Here is a 23,036-nt window from a genome sequence, read left to right as displayed (position 1 = left end):
ACATCCTGCTGCCTCTTTTTCTGTCGGCCTACAGACTTTACCTCTGCGCAACACTTGCCTGATATACTGACACACACCTCCTAATATGCTAAAGGTCTGTGGAAACTCCTGTGTGAAGTAATTTGAATGTAAGTAACTAACACTACTGGTTGCCATAGTCAAACAGTAGTGTGTGTATAGTTAATGATAAGAGTTATCTATTATTTCAGGCTGCTAGTCTGGTCTGTAGCTTAAATCACAAATGGTTTTAGATCTTGAACCATTCTCTCTATATGAAATGGTGTCCTGTGTGACATAGTACATGAAACATGTAGTCTTTATTGCACAGCACATATGTATGTATACACAGTCCTCCATCCTCTCTGTCTGAGTCTATATAGTGAGACGATAGCACTTATCAAGTCAAAGGGTTGGGGTCTTTTTGTCTAATACAATTCAGTGTTCTTATGTCATGACTGATTAATAGTGTTAATACACTTATTACAATAGAGATTTACACATTTGATTAAATTCATAGTTGGCTGGATTTCAAAGTGAATGGAAAATGGCAAAATATAGACATCATAAAAAGTACATGCACACGGCGTATGCAAAACATCCAGTAAACGGTCTCATGCTCTGCCAGCCAGTTGTACAGGCCTCCTCTCAGCGTTTGATACTGCAAGCCTCTTCATGCTGTCAACAAGTTGTACAAAATCTGCCTTTTTATTTTGGCGGAGTTACTAATAGTGTGTCAAGTATCAAACTAAAGGTAGAAAATAGAAGTAGAAAATAAGGAAGAACTCACTTCCCATGACTGAGTGAAAAATGTCCATGTCCCAAAAAGAACTCTACAGTTTAAAGTGTGTGAGTCCAAAAATATGCAGCAGAAAATGAGTCCATATTTTGTGAGGAATATCAAGCACACCAGCCATATTTGCACATACAATCAGTTCAAAAATAGGAGAGGAGACGCCATTTCCACAGGTTAGTCAGAAGGTTCACTCACTACAAAGACTTGTTGAGATTCACTTCCCTCTTGTAGAGCTCTGTCAATAAAAACATCAGTGGATGTCACCATCAGTGTGACGCCATGTCATCTCCAATGCCAGAGTATTGTTCCTGCGTCCCAACCGTTGTCAAGGTGACAGTGGTTCAGGGTGACAAACGGGATCTGAAGCTGCGTGGGCGGATCATCATGCTGACCTTTCGTAGAGAGTAATAGTCAGAGTCTCTCCAGGAGTGCCAAACGATCCCATCAGGACCCAGCGGCCCCCGTCCTTTAGGGGTGTAGTGGCCTCCCTGCGGGACCAAGAAGTAGTAAGCACACAGGACTTTAACAGTTTAAAGTGAAGGTCAGTCTGTGTGCACTTACCCTGTAGTAGACGCCATTAAGGTTGGCGTAGAAGCACTGGTTGTACCACCAGCCACCATGGGAGATCTCAGCACAGATGTTACCACTGTCTGGGGTGCTGAAGCCCTGCTTGTCGTGGTACCAGCTGAAAGAGTCCTGCACCGTGCCACTGAAGCCTGACACATGGAGACGGTACTGATGCTCCTCATCGTCCACACTGCGCGCACACACACACACACACACACACAGAAGAACAGTATGAGATTATGCATGAGATACAGGTGGTTGTGCATGTGTTTGTCACCTGTTTGCACACATGGGCATGACACTGACCTGAAGCTCTGGTAGAGGGCGTGTTTGTGCTTGTTGGTCCAGTCCTCCAGGTTGATGCGGAGGCTGTAGTCTCCCTGGGTGCTCAGGTCATGTATGTGGTCGTTTCCCAGCCAGAACTCTGAGTGCAGGTCTCCAAAACCGTCCCTGTAGTCCCGCCAGCTGCGGTCAAAGCTCACCGAGCCGTCAACTCGCCGCTGGATCACAGTCCAGCCACCACCTGAGGCAAAAAGAAGGCAAGGGGAGGAAACCATATGCCATGCTCAACTGAGGACGACAGGTCAGCTGCACATTAGTGTCACATCAGTGTTGCTCAGTGTCACCGAAGTGGAGTGTGTGCATCCCAACACAGAGACTGAAACTCTGGCCGTTCGGTTGAAATATAGTCGAAGCTAAGCCAACTTTCTACCCATGTGTAATGTGTCATCTATCGTTCATGTACGTATATTGTATGTGACTCACCATCTGTATCCATGTCACAGTAAACCTCCACAGGCATGCCTGCCAGTGATGGCACTACAGTGTAGAGGCCTGATCTCCTCACTCCATTGTAGTAGATAGAAGCACAGTCTATGGGGCAGTTCCTCACATGCTGAATCTCTGAAGGAAGAAAATGTGAGACAGTAAATCAACAAGGTGGGTTTGGCTCCCTCTGCTGGGAGATCATAGCATGTGAGTTTTCTGGAAGTGTGTACCTGGGTGCAGGGCTTCTTGAGCACTCATGAGAGGGTTGGGCCGGACGATGTTGATCAAACAGCCAGGGCTTCTTTTTACTTTATTCACCAAAAGCGTCAGATTATGGAGCTGGTTCTAAACAGAAAGCCAAACAGTCAAACTATCAACAACCACCTATTTGCTATGTGCTCTTTGCCTCACTGAGAGTGAAATAGTGCTTGTTAGGATAAGGAGACACAGTGTACCTGTAGGTCCAAGATCAGAGTGCCCTGAAGGTGCAGCAGGGTGGTGGCTTCAGCATAGTGCAACTCCAGCTCATGAAAACGCTGTTCCAAGGAGATGTTCAAATGGTTTCTCTCTTCACTCTGACATTATCCACGCAAATACACAGATGCACAGCCAAAAACATGCAGTTACTGTGTGACACGGAGTACATGAACAATCAGCAGTTTAAGTGACATAAAAGAAAAAATGTGGCAATTTTTGGCCATGCTGCTGTGCAGATTAGCAGATAACATTGATCTTGAAATAACAAATATGAAGTATGCTAAATTGTAAAATAGGTTTATTTTCTTTAAAAGAAGCAACAACTTATATTTTAGTTTTTTAGCATTTTAGTTACATTTCAGACAAGATTAGGGATTGTGGCTTATTTAACGTGGGTTGTTAATACACTGATCTCAGTGTTTATTGCTTGTTTACTCTGTTTTGACGTGATTGAAAGTGTAATATTAAAATGTAAATTTTGCCTCATTGTGTTACTAAAAATATACAGCAAAAAATTTAAAATTCACAAATCTTGTGGCTCCCTCACCCGTCCTCAAGGGTCACCAGGGTGGAGTGACACTGACATTGGGTGGGTAACTAAAATAAAGTCCACTAAGACTTCAACTGACTACTCAGTTTTTCTAGTCTATCTCTATGTGGACATTAAACCTCAAAACATGCGATGTCTGCTGGTGCTCTCAGGACAAAAAGGACGAGTCCTCTGTTCTAAAACCTAAAGCCAGACACTTCAGAATGTGGTCTATTCCTAGCCTGGATATGGAGGATAACACTAACTCCCATTACCACAAACCCTGTAGCCCTCTCCTCTGCCCTCTTCTAATGTACAGCACATGAGTTCTTTCTACCGTCCACCTGTGGCCAGTGACCGCTCCAGCTGAGACTCTCTGTTTGTGTGGGCTCACTGCCTGAGACGCATGAGGCAACACGTGGAAGAGTAGGAGGCTAATCCTGTTAGTGACTAAGGTCAAGGACATGCTGGGGGGGAAGCCAGCTTGATGACCAGGCACCACGTTACAGTGCAGATGTCTACAAAGGAAATAATGTAGTGTTCCTCCTCTAAACTGAAAACACTGACATTTACCAGCTCGCCAGACTGTACGGAGAACAGTCTTGTTGAAGTGAAAGACAACAAAGGCTTATTTGATCAAACATCTTATGTCTAGTCTGAAAAGGCCCCTGAGCAGAGGAAATGTTCAACAAAAAGTCTGGTTCTGACATGTATATTTAATACCACACACACTCAAGAACAAAGTAAGTTTATGAGGAGAGAAGTTCTGTTTGTCTGTCTATGAAAAAGTAACCAGTCACATTGCGACAACATCCAGAGAGTCTCCACGTTGACTAGAGCAAGTGCTCAAAGCAGCTGAGAGGATTGTTACTGATAGTTGACCCAGGTCTGTTAAGTCGATATGGAAATCTCACCTGCAGCTCGAGGACTTTGATGCGGTGCCGGTGGTTCCTCAGCTCCTCCTGCAGCTCAGAGATGGTCTCCTTCAGCGCCACAATCTGCTGTTTCCTCTCCTCGTTCTCGTGCAGCCAGTAGGAAACCTCATCGGTGCAGCGAAACATATCCGGGCATCTCTGCTCGTCCAGCTGAGGCAGCGTGGCCACCAGCCGACACATGCCGTTCTCCATCACCTGTTTGATGAGGAAGATTTGATCAAGAGAAGCTTCTTGTCAGACTGGGAATAGACCTGTGTGAGGTCCAGGAAACATGCTGGGGTTTTATCACTGATGATCTCGAGTGGGATGGAGAAAAAATAACCACAGTCTCAAAATTTAATATATTGAACTGTCTTAATTTAAAATAATTATACCTTAAATGCTTCAGGTTGGGCTTATATTAACAAAGCTTTTTCTGGACTCTAGTTGATGGCCATTGGCTTCTGTCCTGCAGTGGTGGAAAGTTACTAAGTACATGTATTCAAGTACTGTACTTACAGTAATATGATTTTTAGCTGCCACATTATTCCTCTCAGCACCCATCAAATTTGTCTTGTGACCCTCTGAAAGGGCCCGTCCCAGAGGTCGGGAACAACTGCACTAAACTCAGTGTACCTTGAGTGGATAAACTAGTTACATTTACACAATATTACATCAGTACCAACAATCTAATAATACCATGTATAATAATCAGGCAGTCGAAGTATATATAGACTTTTACTTGTAATAAACTATTTTACATTGTTTTACTTTTACTGGAAAAAAGGATCTGAGTGCTTCTTCCTCCACTTCTGTCTTGCATGTTTAAATATACATTATGTGCAGTGCAGAATGTTACTGCAATCATTAAGTCACTTTTTCAGTTCTGTAAATGTAGTTGGAAATGAAACATTATCGGGTTTTCTTTTGAGCTGAAATGCTCTTTCATAGAGTTGACACATCTCTGGAGTAAAAGGAGGAAACTGACGACAGTAATAAGATCATTTTGCTGTGTGTGTTCTGTATGCTAATAATAATTACCTGGTTAGTGTACTCCCCACACTGGGAACCCCCGCCATTGCGCTGAGTGGTAGTGTTCAGGTTGTCTGCTTTGGCCTCTGGGAGCAACACGATGAGGATACAGAGGGCAGAGCACACGCTCCAGCCCGGGGGGTTGGTTAAAGACAGGAGAGACATTGTTGCCACCCGGTTAGTCTGTCCCTGCATTGTGTGTGAGAAAGGGGGTGGGACTCCGGAGTGTATCAGGCTCTGCTGGCTCTTCCTACGGGGTAAACAACATAAAAGATGATTGTATTATATTCTTTTCATAGAGCACAGTCTAATTCACAAAGCTATATATATCTGTCACTTTGTCTCAGTATGACTAATGAGACATGAACGTAGGAAAGTGAGATTAATTAAGAGGAAGGTGATCCCCACAGTCTAACACGTTACTTTAGTTTGTCCTCAGGTAACTCAGTAAACACACACACACACACACACACACACACACACACACACACACACCCACACACACACACACACACACACACACACACACACATACACGTCAGCTACTCTTGTAGCCAAACTGAGGTTCTGGCTTCAACTGAGCTAAATCAGACAGCAGGTGATAGTCGTCATGGTTTTCTAATTTTCTTAATCTTACTCAATAAATACATAAAGACAATAAATAAAGATGACATGATAAAATGTGGCAGTATTCTCTAGAAGGAACAAACATGTTTATTGTGCACCCGTGGCACCTGTGGAAAAGGTGGTGTACTCACCCTGGTTACAGACCATCTCCAACCCCATTCCTGGCCCATTTCAGGCTGAGGGGGTCTCTCCATTTTCTTCTCCCTCTTCTCTGTATCTCTTCCTGAATCGCTTTCTCTCTCACTCTGTGAGCCTCATGCTCATCTTCTTTCTCTCTCTCTCTCTCTCTCTCTCTCTCTCTCTCTCTCTCTCTCTCTCCCTCTCTCTCTCTCTCTCACTGTCTCGCTCTCTCTGTATCTTAGTCCCATAATCCACCTCTAAGAGGATTCACAGTGACTGAGAGATGGAGAGAGGCAGACAAACAGGGAAGTGGTAATAAAATTAAAAAACTGAGACATAAGAGAAAACACTGCGAGAAAAAGCAACATTGATATTTTCTTTGATAAAACTATTATATATTGTTATATACTGTGCCTTTATTTATTACATCAAATGCTGCAGCCATACAGTATGTACTGAATTGTATTTAATACTTATAACACTTTTGGGATTTTACTGGATATTGTGAGGAATAAAATCAGTATGTTCTAGATAAATGACAGAAATAGAGAATATAGGTATAATTTGCTGCAAGAGTCAGATTATAAAGTAAAACCGAGAGGGATGTATGGAGTCAGTTCACTGCTGGAGAACGTAAAGCACATATATTATATGCATCAGCAAAACACCCACACACATCACCATATACAGTAAATAAGCATCACCTCCAGGCACAGTAATCCAGCTCAAAGCTAGTGGTAATGAAGGCTCATGTGAGTGGGAGTATGAGGGGTGCTGATCCTATTACAGTAGCCAAGCCGCTCTTTCCATCTTTATACCCTTGACTATGGCTCTTAAACATTCACAGTCTCATTGTTATTAAGAAATAAGCCCTATAAGTGCACCCTTTAGGTGCAATTATAATGTAATTAAATTATAATGTAATTTAAAAAATTATACATTTCCTAAACCATGTCTCTGTATTGGGACAGTACAATATCAATTTGCAACACTACCTGAGGCGCTGTTCTTTGTACTTAAAGAGGCCTCGCAGCGAAAAACTTCTGAGCAATCGTGCACTTTTCAAATGGTTCAGCTGTTAAACAGGCTCAGGATTCAGCACGTTACAAACTTAGGTGTTTAACTATTGCAAATGTAGTGCATATAATTAAGGTTTTCATATGAGCTCTCAGGAATGTAAAATGTCCTTCATTAAATGTTTTGCTATAGTGCTGATAATGTTATGATATACATGCTTTTTGCATGTGAGAGAAACCATGTATGTAAGGCCACATGGTGGCACCACGTTACAACTTAGTGACCTGCTGGTCTTGACTGTGCTGATGAGGAGCTTCCTCACTGAAGTGAGCAGAGAAACAATACAGACTTCAGAGAGGTCTGCAAAGCCTGGTGTTATGGGATGTTTATCTGGCACCAGAGCCAAAAGTTGTGCTGTTGACATATGTTGCATATCCTATAAACAAAGTTTTTTGATTAATACATTTCTTTTCAAATATTCATTTATTTATATTTAGTTTGATGAAGATAATGTCTTTGAGAATGTTTGTGCCAAATCTAAACAAATTCCCTCTGAGCGTTGCTGAGATATCACATTCACGAGGCCAAAACTGTGTTTTGTGAGGTCACCGTAACCTTTGACCTCCTCAATCCAATCAGTTCATCATTGAATCCAAGTGAACATTTGTGCCAAATTTTAAGAAATTTCTTCAAGGCATTAATGAGCCATTGCGTTTACGTGAATGGGACAGGCGTAGAGACGGATGTACAGACGTAGAGACATATGGACGGTCAGATGGACAACCAGAAAATATAATGTCTCCATCCCTGGCTGTCGCCAGCGTGAAGAGATAAAACATTTGGCATATTTACATTACTTTTGCGGCCACAACTGGTAACTACAGGATGATCAAACATTGAATTTGCCTTCATTTCCCAAGATCCTCTCGAGGCAGTTCCTTTCAAGCCTTTATCATGTTTATCTGTGCCATGCTACAATGTACTGTAATGTCAGCTAACACAAGCTGGTAAATTAACAGCTGTTAATGCTAATGTTGGCTATGTAGCATTAGCTAAACTTACAAATAGCTCCTTTAAGGGCATAAGTGTAAAGGTGAAGTTTAGTCAGTCTGGCCTTTTATTTATGGACTTTTAATTCATTTAAAACTGCTACTGCGATGAACACGATGAAACGCTGTTCACTTATATTTCATGCATTTAAAGCGATTCACCTTGCTGAATTATTCATAACACAAAAAAAAAGGCAGGACAACATTTGTCAAGATTCAAAGTGGATTTTTGCAACGCGTTGACATCGAGCTGAAAGCTGAGGCTGAGTGATGTGACAGTCTGACAGGATGGAGGACAGGTGGTGATGTTTTAAGAAGGAGGTGGAAGGAGAGAGGATGGCAGTGGGAGGTATGTCACTATTTGTGTTGGGAACATGACACACGTGTAGAACAACGTGAAAACAGTAGGAGCAAATAAATAGAATTTGAATTGATTTATCCAGCTCTCTTCTTCTGACTAACAATGAAAGACCTTTTGCTGAAAGGCTAACTGCCTGCTTTGAACCTAAAGACCAATCATGTGTAAGTAAGGCGCAAATGTCCATTACACAGGGTGAAATAAGTGTTATGAGGATAAAGCTGTTGCTCTACACTGACGTGGAATGAGGGCGCTGCTCTCAGTGAGTCTCTCAATTTGGTTTAAATAAGCTCTGAGAAAGATGACTGGTTCATGGAAAAGAAACTACTTTATGAATAAATGTGAGCTTGTGTGTTTGTGTACGTAGCTCAGAGAGAAAGAAAGGAGACTAATCATACAAACCTAGTGAACTGTCTCAGCTCACGCATAGCATGTTACTCCTTTGCTCTGATACAACTTGCTCTGTATGACTTCATCTCTCCGATGTACACAGATTAGGGACGTTAACCTCACATTAACCCTTTAACCTCAATAAACCAAATATGAATAAACAATGAATGCAGATGCTTTCCTACAGTGTATGGGGAAGAGGTCACTGAATGGTTTAGCATGAAAATGATGGGAAGCTTATGCTACGGCCTTCACAGTCACAAGATTTCGATCTGGTTGAGCATCTGAAATACAAAACTGTTGGCCCATTAAACTTCATAGCTCCTTTATTCACACTCTTCAGATTCGTGATCTGTGTGTCTAAATGTCATGAACAATATTAGAAAGGAGGCAAAGCCTATAAGCTATAAGACAGTCAATTCGAATCTGCCACTACACTGCAACATGCTGGATATCCATGGCACCCTTTACGTCTAAATCATGTACTGCAGTTGTTGGTACTCTGCTCGCCACAATGCTAACCAGAAAGCTATACTGTCGCTTGCTTATGCTGCTGCCCCTGCTGCTGTTGTTCATATAGTTTATGAGCCTCACCTCCACCTGCAGCCTCCGAGTTCCTAAAGGGGGGGGGGGGTCTGTTGCCATCGCTCACACTCCCCGCTGTGCTGAGCTTGGTGTTTCCTTGTGGGGAGCGATGAGGTCAGAGCCAAACATTAATGCTGCACATATTCCTCATTCACTGTACTAATCCATTTCATGTGAGCTGGGGCTGGCTGTACTGCATACAACATTATTTACTCTATATGAAATGTTAGCATGTGCATAAATTGCGCAGCTACCTATACCTAAACTAATAAATGAACAGTCACGCCTTGGGGGGATTATTGATAAGCCAGAGTGTATCGACCCACACATTCCTCAGTTTAAAAATGAACTTTAATTTCCTTTTAGACGCATGAAATGAATCACACCTCTTCAGGGCAGTTTCAGTCCCTCTGAACTGGCGTCGTCGAACAACACAGTCAGGCTTCAGAGCTCTGGCTGAGGGGCTGACATTTTCTTGAGAGAAACTGTAATATGGTCCTCATTAGCAACAGAAAGAGGGGGAGCTTTTGTCAAGTGTAATTCAACAGTGCTGCTGGGTACAAGACATAGATTTTACTGGACAGAATGCTTTAAGCGTCTGATAACCAGATGAATATTTACAGATGCATGAGTTATTTCCAAGAGCCAGCAGCACTGGGACCTGCACGCTTAACCTATTGCTTTCCAATAAGATTGCTTGCGAAGGCTTCCCTTAGCATTGATCACAAGTCGTGTCACCCATCTGTGATGCACAGAATACAGAGAGTCTCTGAGTCTCTGCATGAATCAATCAATCAATCAATCAATCAATCAATATTGATCAGTATTCATCACGTGTCTGCACCATTCTCTGGATGGATATTTATCTGGAGCACATGCCATTACACCAGGCAGTTACTCAGCATAATGCAACCACATCCATCAGATTTCCATCTCCGTTTTGTCTCACACGCACACGTGCGCGTGTGCACATGTGCGCACACATGCAAACACACACACACACACACACACACACACACACACACACACACACACACACACACAACAGCACAACACACACAGCACACACTAGCCATACATTTCAAGGACTAGCCTATGCTTTTCAGCTGTAATAAATTTAGGAGACATTAGACTTCTATTCATCACTGTACTACCCCTGCTTTCATGTATTATCAACGTTATTTATTAGTGTTTTTCTTATTTTTCTTATTATTAATTGGTGCTGCAATCATTGCAGCTGTTATGACTAATAACATTATTACACCTACAAGTATCACCAGACCATTACAACAACCAGTCTGAGGGTGCTTGAATACAACAGTCTTTCTTTCTTCTCTATCCTTCACGTCTGCCCTCTCAACCCAACCGGCCGAGGCGGATGGCCGCCCACCCTGAGTCCAGTTCTGACTGAGTTTGCCTGTTGGCAACTGTTGGGTGGCTATACTCTTTGACAAGTGACACTTGCAGCTGGTGTTGTAGAGGGGAAGATAAAGCCACAAGATGTAGAGGGCCTATCCAGTACAAACCCAAATCGGACAACACCAAAAGACACGCTGCAGAGCAGAAGCGGGAGCAGGAAATTGACTTGTCAAGGAACCGCTTTTTCCTGAGGCCTGAACGACTGGCCAGTTAGCTGCCCTCTAAATGTCTTCTGTGTAGCTGACCATTCTAGTTTCCTGACAGCAAAACAGCCGATCACAGCAGTGAGTTTAGAGGGTCCCTCCGGCTGATCCAATGTAGCACCAACCCACCTTAACACACCCATTGAATAAACTCTGAATTGACTTCGGTTCTGTCCAGTCACAAACAAGAAGTGTCGTCCCACTCTTTCTGTAATCTGAAATGTTTTGTGTTGTGTGAAGTTTTGTTGGGGACAGAGGATCTCCTGAACCGCTCTGTTCATCAAAGTGCCCAGAAGCCTCACTTCTTCTTCTTTTGTTCTTTTTACAGGCAAGCTACTAAAGAGAAATAGACTGAATATTTTATTAAACTTTGAAAGGCTAATTCTGAAACAAGCTGTTCTGATCCAAAGAGCCATTATTCCAAAGAATAATTTTAAGATGAAGCAGCGTACCTGAAGATGGATGTTTTTAACAATTACAATCTTTCGTTCCTCCTCTGCTTCACTATCCTCATCAGGGCATCTTCTTTTTCAGCCCACAGATTTTCCATCTCCTTCTGTCTCCTCTCCCCGCTCTCCTCCCCCTCGACAAGCTCCTTCTTGAACTTCTCCAGAGCGTTGCACCTGTTTATGCTCTGGTTCAGTTCAGTCTCTTTGAGGCTGAGCTGGGATGAAATGATCAGATTCTCCTCAGTGCGAACTTTAAGACTCTCTCTCTCTCTCTCTCTCTCTCCCTTTTGTTCTCTCTGATAACTTCCTCACTCTCCCTCTTGTACTCTTCCTGGCCTGCCTTTGTGGCCTCTTGAGCCTTTTCCAACTCCTTGATGTTTTGTTTGGCCATGTACGGCTCTCTCCCAAGCGTCCTCTGCAGGCACCCGTTCTCTTGCATCAGTGTTTGGTTTACTTCCTGCTGGCTGGCAATCTGATGTCTCAGTGAAATATTTTCAGTGGCCAGCTTCAGATCATCTTCTTTAGCGGACAGCAGGGCTTGTCTGAGAGAGTGCACATCCCAGCTGGGAGGCACTCCTGCAGGTGGCAGGTAATGCTGTGGCCTGGTAGTGTTGCCATTCTCAACTCTACCACATGCCTGAAATACAATAATATATAAAAGTGTTTCGCTTAAACTAGTCTCATCCTCAGTGGTGGAGGATGTACTCAGGTCATTTTATTTAGTAAACGCAGCCAGTAATGAACTGGTGTACAAATACTCTGTTACAAGAAAAACACATGTGGACCAATAAACTTTTAAATGAACTTACACTGAATAATTACAACAAACAAAACATGTTCCAGTGCTCATATGGGCACCTGCCTATTGTTATAACGGTTTAATGTCTTCATGCAGTTCCTACCAGTCGTTGATAGATGTTGATAAAGACTGCACATTACTTTTAGCCCTTATAAATTAAATGGATAAAAACAGCTTGAAGTGAAATTATAACTTGAATGCACCACAGGGATGTATTAGTACTAAAGCAAAAGGCAGAAACAGCGAGAAAAGATGGCTCAGTCTAACACAGACTGTTTGTGTCTTTGATGTTAACCGCCTCAGAGCTCATCCTCTCAAATTGAAGGGGGGGGGGCACATAGAGCAAATGGACACATTGTGGTGAAGCATTTTATTTGATAACTTACTCCTGGCTGATTTTTTTTCTGTGCTTCCAGCACCTTTTGGAATTGGATGGACTGTTATTTCTCTAGCTGACCTTAAATGCAACACCTGTTGAGGTGTGAACTTAACAATTCACCCATGATATTCTTTTCACCATTATATTCTCCACCAGCGCCTCTCTGAATGTTTCACAAGAGAAACCTGAGGGCTTCTTCTTCCTTTGCAATAGGCACTGATTACAGTCACAGTCCACTTCACAAACATCACCTGCCCTCATTTAACATGTCTGTGGCGTGTTGGCAGGCTCATCAACCACACCGCTGCCTCGCCTGAGGACAGAGTTAACCTACTCTTCCACACTGCAGCGTGGAGGAGTAGGTTAACTCATGTCTTTTCAGACATAAGTTATTTATGCAGAATGCATTAAGCACTGACTTCATTAGTATAGCTCTGACCAGTTTGGGTATTTAGAAAACAATGTCTTGTCAAATATCTCATCAAAATGTCAAGATTAAGAGATTTCAGACACATCGTGTGTATGAACATTTTTTAAAAGTTAAAACAAAGAAAGAAAGAAAAATGTCATATGGTGAAGAGCAAACCGTTAAATTCATTGATGACGAAGCTTTTAATCACCAACTTATTTTGTTGGTCAAATCTAAACTATGACAAGCATCTTAGTCATTTTTTTTTAAAAGATGACTAAAGATACTACACATTGTCACTTGATCCATTGTTACTGTAACCATACATATGGAACATTTAGATGTTATTATTAAAAACTATCTTTAAAATGCACATTTTATCATAATACCTGACATGTGTGTGTCAGCTGAACATCTTGGGTTTAATTCTGGTCTGTTGTGTTTTATGACATGCTGACAGTTACATCATGCACAGCTCCATCTTGCTTCAACCCTCCTTTCCCCTCACCTCCTCTAGTCGTGCCATTTGTGTCTCCAGAGGACAAACCTGGCTCAACCTCAGCTTCACAGGACAGAAACAACATTTCACACACATAGTGCTCCGCCCTGAACTGACAGGCCATGGGGAATGTGTGTGTGTGTAGCACACTGTAGAAACACACTGAAGGAAGCAGGATCATGTAACTGAGAGAAGACAGGTTTGACAAAGTGTGTATTAACCTGTAGCTCTACATGTCACTTTAACTCCACGTATACAGGTACAGGCACCCTAACATGATTGCATCTTTTCAACACGCAGAGTGATTGAGAGCACTGAGTGCAGAGTAAGTGACGTAATTTCTGTATGAATGGAAAGGAATCTATTTATAAGAGAGAGATACAAGTAAAAGGCGAATCACTCAGCATACAAACACAATCCTCGAAGTAAGAAACAGGAGTATTATTGTTAGCATTAAAGTCAGTATTCCTGAGACTATATAAAAGTGTCTGCTCTGCGTCAGCTGAATTTCACTTTAGATAATTACAGTCATATTTCATTACTGAGATTTTGATACTTCTTCCCTTTAACTTTCAACACATAAAAAATTGTCTCTGACAAATGAAAATGTCGCATGAATAAACAAATGATTTTATCAAGGTCAGAAAGGGAGTGGTTTAGACTTCAGGAAAAATTCAACTTGAATCCATATTTTCTTAATGAGAACAATAGCATTTACTTTCACTTCTGCTAAAATATTCACTAAAAAAAAATCCTCTTACCCTAATGTGTTCAGTGAATAAGCGAGCTTGATTTTTTTAAGAGACAGCTGATAGCACTCCTCCAGCTGTTTTTGCACCAATGTTCCAGATGTTCATCATCATATTGTTTTTGCTCAGCCTTTGTTCTTACATGTACCGCAGCTGACATTCTTTGTTTGGTTCAGTGGCGGCCTCTCTTTCTTTGGAGTCCTCTGGATGAGATGCAAATCAAAAGCAACAGGAGTAGAAAGATAATGTAACGAGGTGGTAGAAAGCAGCTGCTCAGCGAAGCAACCGGAAATCAACAAGACTAATAGTCTAGAGCCATGCTCTGTGAGGCTGCACTGAGGCACAGCGGTGCTTTGAGGTAAATGCTAACATTAACAAGCTAACATGTTGATGTCTAGCGGTTCTGCTGTTTGCTAAGTTTGCCATTTTAGTTTATTGGTTTAGCATGCTAACATTTGCTAAATAATTGCAAAGCACAGCTGAGACTGATGGGAATGTCAGGTATTATGTCATAAACCAAAATTTGAACTGATGTTGGTGTTAGAGGAGAAGTTAAGAGTTCACCAAATTTAATGCAATCCATCCTGAGCAGGATGTGAAGATCTGAACCACGTTTCAGCCACTGGGGATCAAGAATGTCTGAAAATTTTGACATTCCTTCTTCTCTAATTCTTAGAAACGGGGTATTTTTAAACTCAGGCTACTCTCGGTATTTTGTCTAAAATTTGATGAGAGCTACTGATTAAATCAGAGTTATTTTTGTCCCCACTTGATGCCCCTGTGTCTGTCTACATGCCTTCTGGCCATGGGGACACTCGAAGATCGAACACAAAAAGAGCAACACCACACACACAAACAAAGGTTATGTAAGACCTCAGCAGTGGTAAAACTGGTGAGTCACAACACACTAGTGACCTGTAAAATGCTGAACTCAGCTAACTCACATTACTTTGCTTGGCATAAATATTTTCGAGACTTCCACTGCTAAACCGAAAATGTACCAACCTGTACTCGGTAACATATACTGTATTTGACAAGCTTACCCATAGCATGTGGCTGCTCTCCAGCAGAATGAAGGGCCGAATGAATGTTTTATGAATGCAAAGTCTCTTTGTCTCTGTCCCTGATCTCTCCCTGCTGATGACGTAATAAGGGACTGTGGTTTTCCGTCAATTGCATTATCCATACTGACTCGTTCACTGCCTGCCAATGCTTCTTCTGATTGCTCAGAGACGATAAAAGGCTGCCTCTATTATGACAACACACACACACACACACAAACACACAGGTTCACTGATAGTGGGCAAGAAACTGAGGCAAGAGGAAGGAGAACTGAAAGATTCGTATCATATTTTATTTCAACACTTTCAATAACGAAATAAAAATCATGACCTAGCCTCTCTCCGCAGCTTTTCTCCTGACTTCAGGGTGTAATCTGTGGAGAGAAATTATTCTCAGTGCTGGTGAGACATTTACAGGATTAATGTTAGTTGTTAATATGTAATATTGGATTAATGACTTTGGAAATTGGAAATTTATCTGTAGAATAATGACATTCATTCAAATGCTGTGTATGTGTTTGTAAAATGGTTTTACATTTGTTCAAACTTGTCGCCAGTTCACACTGACACAAATTTCTCTAAAATCTGGGCGCCGTGTCCCTGACTCCTACCTGTGCCGATCCCGCTCTCTCTGTGAGATCACACTGACCTCATTGACCTTGTTTTGTGTTCCTGTTTGGTTACTTGACTGAAATCAGTTGTTGTGCACTTGTTGTGCTTTGTGCACTTTTGTTTTGTTCTTGAGCCGGGCCGAGCCGCGACAGTGACTCACACTTGAAGAGTTTTATGTAATCAAGTGTCAAGTCATTGTCTGTGTGAGTGAAAATGTTGAAACTGTTTAATGCTTTTCACACTGAATTAGAGCAGCAGCAGTGGATTCTCTGTCGCCTCGCAGCACAGAATTGAACTTATTGCTAATTAGCAGGACATTGTAGACAGGTGAAAACCTTGTATCTCCCTGTTGGCGGATTTTGTGACCTGAAAGAAATTCAGATTGACCCGTGAGCATTTGAAGGGTTTATGCAGTGGATTTTAAGGCAGTTTCACTAACAAAGACCACACCATTAAAAATATGGATCTACAATCATTTATTGTACGATATAGATGGAGGTGACCCAAGATAATGTATTATTATTATGAATGAAATAGGATGGATTGAGAAATGACGGTCAAGGGATGATGTGATGAAGGATGAAGGAAGGAACTGAATCATGAATGGATGGATTGTTGGGATAGTTGATGGGCCGATGTTGACTGGTGGCGGAAAGACAGTGGGGACCAACGGAAGTCGAGACTGACTCTTCACATACTGGATGAATAGAGCCTCATAGTTCCTGTATTTGGACAAAAGAGAGGAAAGAAAAAGAAATAAGGGGGAAACTGAGCCAAAGGGGAGAGGAAAGGATAAAGTGTGCTTAAATGCTTTTGGTTCGAAAATGGGACAAGTACACAAAGCATGTACTTCGGTTCAGCCACTTGTATTCAATGTGGTGCCAACTGGCTCTGAGTTGAAAACAACGAGGGACCGAGTCTCATGGGTTTCCACTGTTGTGGATAGGTGTGTTTTTCTCATTCGTACAGCCCAGCCTAAAAGCACAGGTAATAGAATTGGATGTCGGACATTCTCCCATGATAAACACTGAAAATGATCTGGTTCACTTATATCGACACCCAAAAATGGATCCGCACCTATTATCCAGTGGCCTGGTGGCTGAGTGGTTACAATGCATGCCACATAGCTGCAACATCCATGGTTTGAATCTGGCCATGGACCTTTGTTGCAGGTCATACCCATTTTCTGTCTCCCCTCTATTTCCTGTCCGCCTATTCATTTCCAATAAAGGCAAAAATGCTCAAAATAATATTTTGCACCAAATATGAATGCCTATTTTATATTACTCTTTAAGTCTGTCTGTCACTGTTTTCTGTAGCTGTCCTTTGCATTTTATTTTCTTGTGTTTTACCGTTGCAAAGCAGGAATGTGGCAGTAATATTGTGTATGAAATGTTACATATGTGTATGCATCTTGTCGACACAGGACAGGCATCGATAAACTCAGAAAACAGGCAATATTGTATGCTGCCCCTTCTACCTCTGTAAGAGTGGATTTGTCAGGTAATTTCTTTTATGTCACATTATGGGTGAGTATATTTTTAACAGTCCACTGGGGTTTAGAGAACTGAGAAACTTCAAATGGATGTAAGACTGTTTTTGAAGAGGTAGCTGAAACACATTTATAATTGCCAGGAATGACTCCGAACACGTCAAGAATGTAGATACAGTACATATCGACAGAAACTTAACACCAATGAAAGTTAATCACTGGCTCAGTTTGGTTGACATAATAATTTTGAAAAAGACGGTATAAATGAAGCCAATGAAGAAACAGAAGTGGTATATAGAAGTTTAACAGTGAAACGTAATGTCAGTCCTGTTCAGAGTTAAGACTGGCTTGTTCACAGTGTATCCTGTTATTCTCTGTTCTTTTAAATGTGCTTCATTGTGGTTGATTGTCAACAGTCTGTGCGAGATAATAAGGGATACATGGTAAGAAGGCATAAAGGGAGAATGACATCATCAACAGTCAGCAATGTGTTGCCTTGCGACTGTATGGACATTAAATGTGATAAAACTTTAATTTAACACTCTTACTGTCTTACATGTGCGTGCTGCCATGCAAATAAACAAACAGGCAATTTATACAATGTGTATTTACACATTTATGTACACAAATAAACATATTAAGCTGCACCTCCAGAAATTATTTCAATGGGATCTTTTTCATTTTGGTTTCGTCTTTGCTGATGTTGGATCAGTGGTTCAGTCCAATTCAGTTTGATTTGCCACAGGAAGAAGGCGTGGCCAACAATGTGACCCAGTGTAAACAGACAATAAAACAATAGCAAACAAGAAAAACTAAGATACAGACTGAAAAATGTTTTGGTGAGCAACATGCACTAAGTTTGTAAACGCAATACCCAGCAACACATTTCATTTTGCCTGACATGACCTAGTAACCATGGCAACAAAACCACATAGTCATCTGTGGAGAGGAAAGAGTCTCCTTCCTGTTCAGATGAAGGTGAAAAAAACCATCATGAAGATGAACAGAGAGACCAAGAATGGATGTTTGCATCAGGAAAGAAGAAGATGAACAGAATGACGCTGCCTTCTTCTGCTCTCATGACTGACAGTGAGTGATGAATTTTAAAAGCATAACTCCATCCTCCCACTCTGGCCTTTTAACTTATTGCTCTGTCTGCCCACTTTGTGTTCTAATCACAGCAGCATGCTTCCTTTTTCATTTGCATAATGATAATGACACGAGGAAAGTGTATTTGTGTGTGTGCGTGCAATGTGTTTGCCCGTTCTGCAGCCTGGCAATCTGTAATTAGGATTCTGCTGCCTCTGTTAGGTCTATTAACAGCTTTTACTGGGTATCCCCATTCCTAGCAACAAGAGACTAATTACACGGCTTAAAAGCTGGGAATCCTATAAATGACTCATCGTTCATTACAATCTAATCTTTTAGGTCAAATATAGACAATGAAATCATCCTCACAGTGGTTTTCAGATTAAAGCTATAACCTGTGATTCATAACTGTTAATGAAAAAAATCAGGTGTTAAAAATTGTAAATATTAAAGAGGGGGGGAGGGGGGGGGGTATACGACAGACTGTTGTATTTGGCAGTTTTGGTAGTTTGTGATCCACTTCAAGAACGCAAAGTCCGAACTACCACCAATCCAAATCATGCAAGTTATTTTTAGCAAAGCAGTGCTTTGAGCTAAATACCAACATCAACATGCTAACATAGTCACAATGACAATGTTAACATGCTGATGTTTAAAACCAATCTTTACCATTGTAACCATGTTAGTTTAGCGCGTTAGCATGCTAATATTTGCGAGCACTTGTGTCTGTGTGCAGTGTTAGCACTGTAGACACAGTGTAGCACAGTATAACGTAGCGTGTGATGGGAAAGACATTAGACATTCAATGGCAAAGCTAGTCTGTAATATTTGATGTCTTATACCCAGAGGACGGAGTGAGTTCTCTTGAATCCATGAATTTCAGGTTGGATATTAATTATGTCTTAGTCAAAGACATTAAATCCAAATTGCTCTCAATTGCTCCTACATATCTGAAGTCAGAGCTTTGTCTATAAGTGGTAAGGTCACGTCTAACCATGTCTGCTCAATCTGAGAAATGGTAATTATTTTTCATATTTTATTCATGAAGTTAAACATCTGGTACTTTGACCGAGTTCTGGACTGAGGAAAATGATTGCTTTGTTGAGGGGGTTTGTGAACATGTTTCTCAAGTTGAAGCATGAAAGGTGATATATGAATACATTGTGGACACAAGTTCTCTAAAAGTTTAAGGCACTGGGTATATACAGGTGTGTGCAGTATATATAGTACATAGGTGAGTTAGAGGAAAAATAGTAATCCATCTTACAAATGCAATAAACAAAGAATAAGATGCTTTCACAAGCGATGAGGTATTATCAGTTAAATCAAATAGATGAGAGGGTTTTATTTAAAGTCATGTCACATGTCTGCTGTTTTAAACAGGCAGATACAGAGACAGACCCATAGATAATTAACACGGGAAGTGTAGAGCAAGAGGGATGAGGGAGAGGTCAGACTATTCGATGGAGTGCCTGTTAATAGCTTTATTTCTGTTAACTGCACAAACCAGCACATTCAAGGGCGTAATCATTTCAGTGGTGGAGGAGACGTCTACTGGGAACTGCTCGAGCCATGACAGCTTTACTGTGTAGGAGTGGTGTGTTCCTACAGTTCACTACGGCACACTGCTTCTTGACTCTGTAACTCTTTGGTATACCTATAATGACAACCTGACCTCAAAAGTATGAAAAAGGAAAATGTTACACACATTGTATTTACACAGTGGTAGTGGTCATTGAATATTTTTGTCTGACTGAACCTACAGTTTTCTCATAAGGGCTGCTTTGCCTTACACACACACATACACACACACACACACACACACACACACAATAGTTAAAGATACCATTACCATTTCACATGTTGATTGTAAAGTAATTTAGCCATAAAATTGACTTTGTGATATTGTCACCGAACACTTCAATGGGTTATGTGGAAGTTTTAACTTCCACAACAGGGGATGTCTTGACTGCAGTCAGAGTGGGAGAGAGAGCAAGGGTGATTTAAGATACAAGGATTCATGTAATTTGTGTTGTCAGTCAGCTCGTGCTCATTTGATTCTCCAAATTTTATAAGACTGTCTGAAAGCCCAAAGACCTGTGCCTACCTCTTACAGGCATAAGGCAAAGATAATGAAAACTGCATTCTTGAATTAAATCAAGGTTTATATTTGAGTCAGATGAGAAGGGTAATTTGATTTCCCTAAATTCAAGGGTCATTCATGGGAACAAACCCAGCAGCCTCCACTCAGGGCGAGTCTCTCATCTCTCTGCAGAATCATACCTACTGGCATGCGTTAGAGATATAGTGTGATAGACAGTCAGATAAAAGATAGGAATTACACGTGCTCTCAACAAGATTTGAATGTAGGATAGCAGAAGCTTTTTCATTTCTACTCTCAGTGTGAAAGGCTTTCTCTCTTCAACAATGCAGCGGCTGCAGTGAGAACAACGTGTATGGGGAGATTATGAAACACATAAAGTGAAATGTTGCATGTTTTAGTGCTGCCTCGGCAACTTCTGACATATGACGTGTGTGTTGTAAGTGTTGTAATATCACACTCTTACACCCTCTTTTTCAAGTGATGAGGTACATTTCATAGTTTAACATTTTCCATCAGATTATATACTCTTATTTTGGTAATGTATATCTGTCACAAATCAGTTCATCTGATTATAGGCTGCCGCACACCAGAATACTAAAACCAAAAGCATTCCTGCTCTTGGTAGCACTTCAGTGGCTGACAAATTGCAAGACTGAGAAAGGTAGGAGGTTGTGATTTTTCTTTCGCTGGTTTAATTTTCCAGTATTTTCATGGTTCACAAATAACTCTGAGAGACAGGTTCAATACATGTTTGAATCCCAGATACTTTTGACCAATTTTCCATCAATAATTTGGGTTTTCAAGGTCCATAAATTCAAAATCCACCACCAGATCATCCATAAGGCCACGGGTCTGGCTCAGCAGACCACACATAAAGTTCAGGCTCGTAGATGGAGAAATGATGGAAGTCGAATTTTAGATGAAATGAAATGATGTGTGTAGAAGGAGATTCAAGGTGAATGATAACCTCAGAGTCCAAGGACACAATCATTCTTCCCTCATTTAATTTATTTTGAAAGGCAGCATCATTTTTAAAAAAAAATATAATACTGCAAAGGATTACAGTTTGCAAAATGTCATTTCTGGTTTCCATCAAATTTCAAAAGTACATGCTTCTCTCATTTGGACAGAAAGGCACATACTATGACCAGAAATGACCAAGGTCGGGGCATCGAGTGGCGCAGTGGTCTAAGCGGGCGCCCCATGTGTAGCGGCTACAGTCCTCGCTGCAGTCGGCCCCGGTTTGAATCCCGCATCGGACGGCCCTTTACTGCATGTCATTCCCCCTCTCTCTGCCTCCCCATTTCCTGTCTCTCTATACTATCCTGTCCAATAAAGGCACAAAAGCCCAAAAAAATATACTTGAAAAAGAAATGACCAAAATCGACAATATGTTAGTCTGTACCTCAATAGTTTGTGTGGCCCAGACTCACAGACTCACTCTCATTCCTCAATTTCCTAAACGAGCTGGGGAATGTAGCTAAGAGATGAGAGTACGTGGGATTGAGTCAGAATAAACGAGGAAAGGTGTTTTTAACACAACAATGGGATTTGTTGACATATAGAAAATAGAAACTATAGAATATCAGCAGTGTTAGCCTTTAAGTGAGCAAAGAAGAGACAGAGAAGCTTCACCTTGGCAGCTATGCATCTGAATAGTCCAGATAGGAGCATCACCTTTCAACACTGTGTGCTCTCTGCTAGGTGGTACTCTATAAATACCTTGGGTTTATTTAAAAATGAATTGGAAAAATTATTAAGCAGAATGGAGTTGAGATAACTTGTATTTAATGACGGATGATAGGTAACAGAAGGTACTTACAGTATTGTACCTCATTGTTGTTCAGTCTCACATCGTGCCCTGGCTCAGCTAATGGAGCTTGAGATGCCTGGAGTGTCTGAGAGAGAAACATTTGCAATTACAGTCCACACCATGTTCTTTCCTGGAAATTGCCTCGGGCAGTTGGTGAGACGGCTACATTAGTTGCAGAGCTGTAAACAACATTCAAGTCCCACTCTGGTCCAACACCTCATTACGCAACACTTGAGGTATGAAGAAGAAACACTGTCTGAGAATCATAGTTCATCTGTCCCCGAAATATCTGATGCTGTAGTCATCTAGTCAGCTGCTCCTCAGGTTGGCAACTACACTTGAAAAAAAGAATGAACAGCCCACAGCACTTAAGTTTCACAGTAGTGTGAAGAAGAGATAGTAGGAGTGAACTGCTCATTGTCGCTGCAGACCGGACAGCGCTTGTTCAGACAAATACTAATATTTTTTTCTTCTTTGAACTGCAGCAGGGAGAAAGAAACTGCAGCCTCAGGGGAAAGATGTTTCCTGTGGAAGCTTCTGCTCAGCACACAGAACCGTCTGTGATAAAGGCTTTCTTTTCAGCAAACACTGCATTTTAATCTCAGCACCTTGATGACACCCTCACCGTGAAGACTATAGTCCTTTTCATCCACTGAGTAGCGAAGCTCTATAGTTTACATACCACCGGGTCTTCTTTCTAAGTCATCTCATCCAAATGTGAAAAGCTTTTTGT

General features: G+C 41.4%; 1 protein-coding gene across 2 annotated transcripts; it reads right to left on the bottom strand.

Annotated features, from left to right (window-relative positions):
- Positions 1-321: 321 nt before the first annotated feature.
- Positions 322-22,385, bottom strand: LOC111216318 (angiopoietin-related protein 1-like). Of its 2 annotated transcripts, none has more exons than XM_022737816.1 (9): positions 22,313-22,385; positions 5,090-5,330; positions 4,049-4,264; positions 2,584-2,703; positions 2,359-2,473; positions 2,126-2,263; positions 1,667-1,883; positions 1,355-1,550; positions 322-1,281 (listed from the first exon to the last, which is right to left on the bottom strand). In XM_022737816.1, exons 2-9 carry the CDS (start codon positions 5,273-5,275, stop codon positions 1,135-1,137), a joined length of 1,335 nt encoding a protein of 444 aa, XP_022593537.1. In that variant the 5' UTR covers positions 5,276-5,330; positions 22,313-22,385; the 3' UTR covers positions 322-1,134. The 2 variants fall into 2 exon arrangements, with proteins under 2 accessions (XP_022593537.1, XP_022593536.1); XM_022737815.1 differs by lacking the exon at positions 22,313-22,385 and adding an exon at positions 5,839-5,888.
- Positions 22,386-23,036: the final 651 nt, after the last annotated feature.

The sequence above is a fragment of the Seriola dumerili genome, unplaced genomic scaffold (genome assembly GCF_002260705.1).
Source record: "Seriola dumerili isolate Sdu_G_001 unplaced genomic scaffold, Sdu_1.0 BDQW01000025.1, whole genome shotgun sequence".
Taxonomy (NCBI): Eukaryota; Metazoa; Chordata; class Actinopteri; order Carangiformes; family Carangidae; genus Seriola; species Seriola dumerili.
The sequence above is the reverse complement of the archived record's forward strand: the minus strand, read 5'-3'. Positions and strand labels throughout refer to the sequence as shown.

Bases quoted from the DNA above. Each gene is read 5' to 3' on its own strand.
- LOC111216318 (XM_022737816.1), bottom strand. From the start codon at position 5,275: ATGCAGGGACAGACTAACCGGGTGGCAACAATGTCTCTCCTGTCTTTA. The intron at 2,704-4,048 runs GTGAGATTTCCA...GGATAATGTCAG, and splicing joins TCAAAGTCCTCGAGCTGCAG to AGTGAAGAGAGAAACCATTT. The intron at 1,551-1,666 runs GTCAGTGTCATG...GTGTGCGCGCAG, and splicing joins GCCCTCTACCAGAGCTTCAG to TGTGGACGATGAGGAGCATC.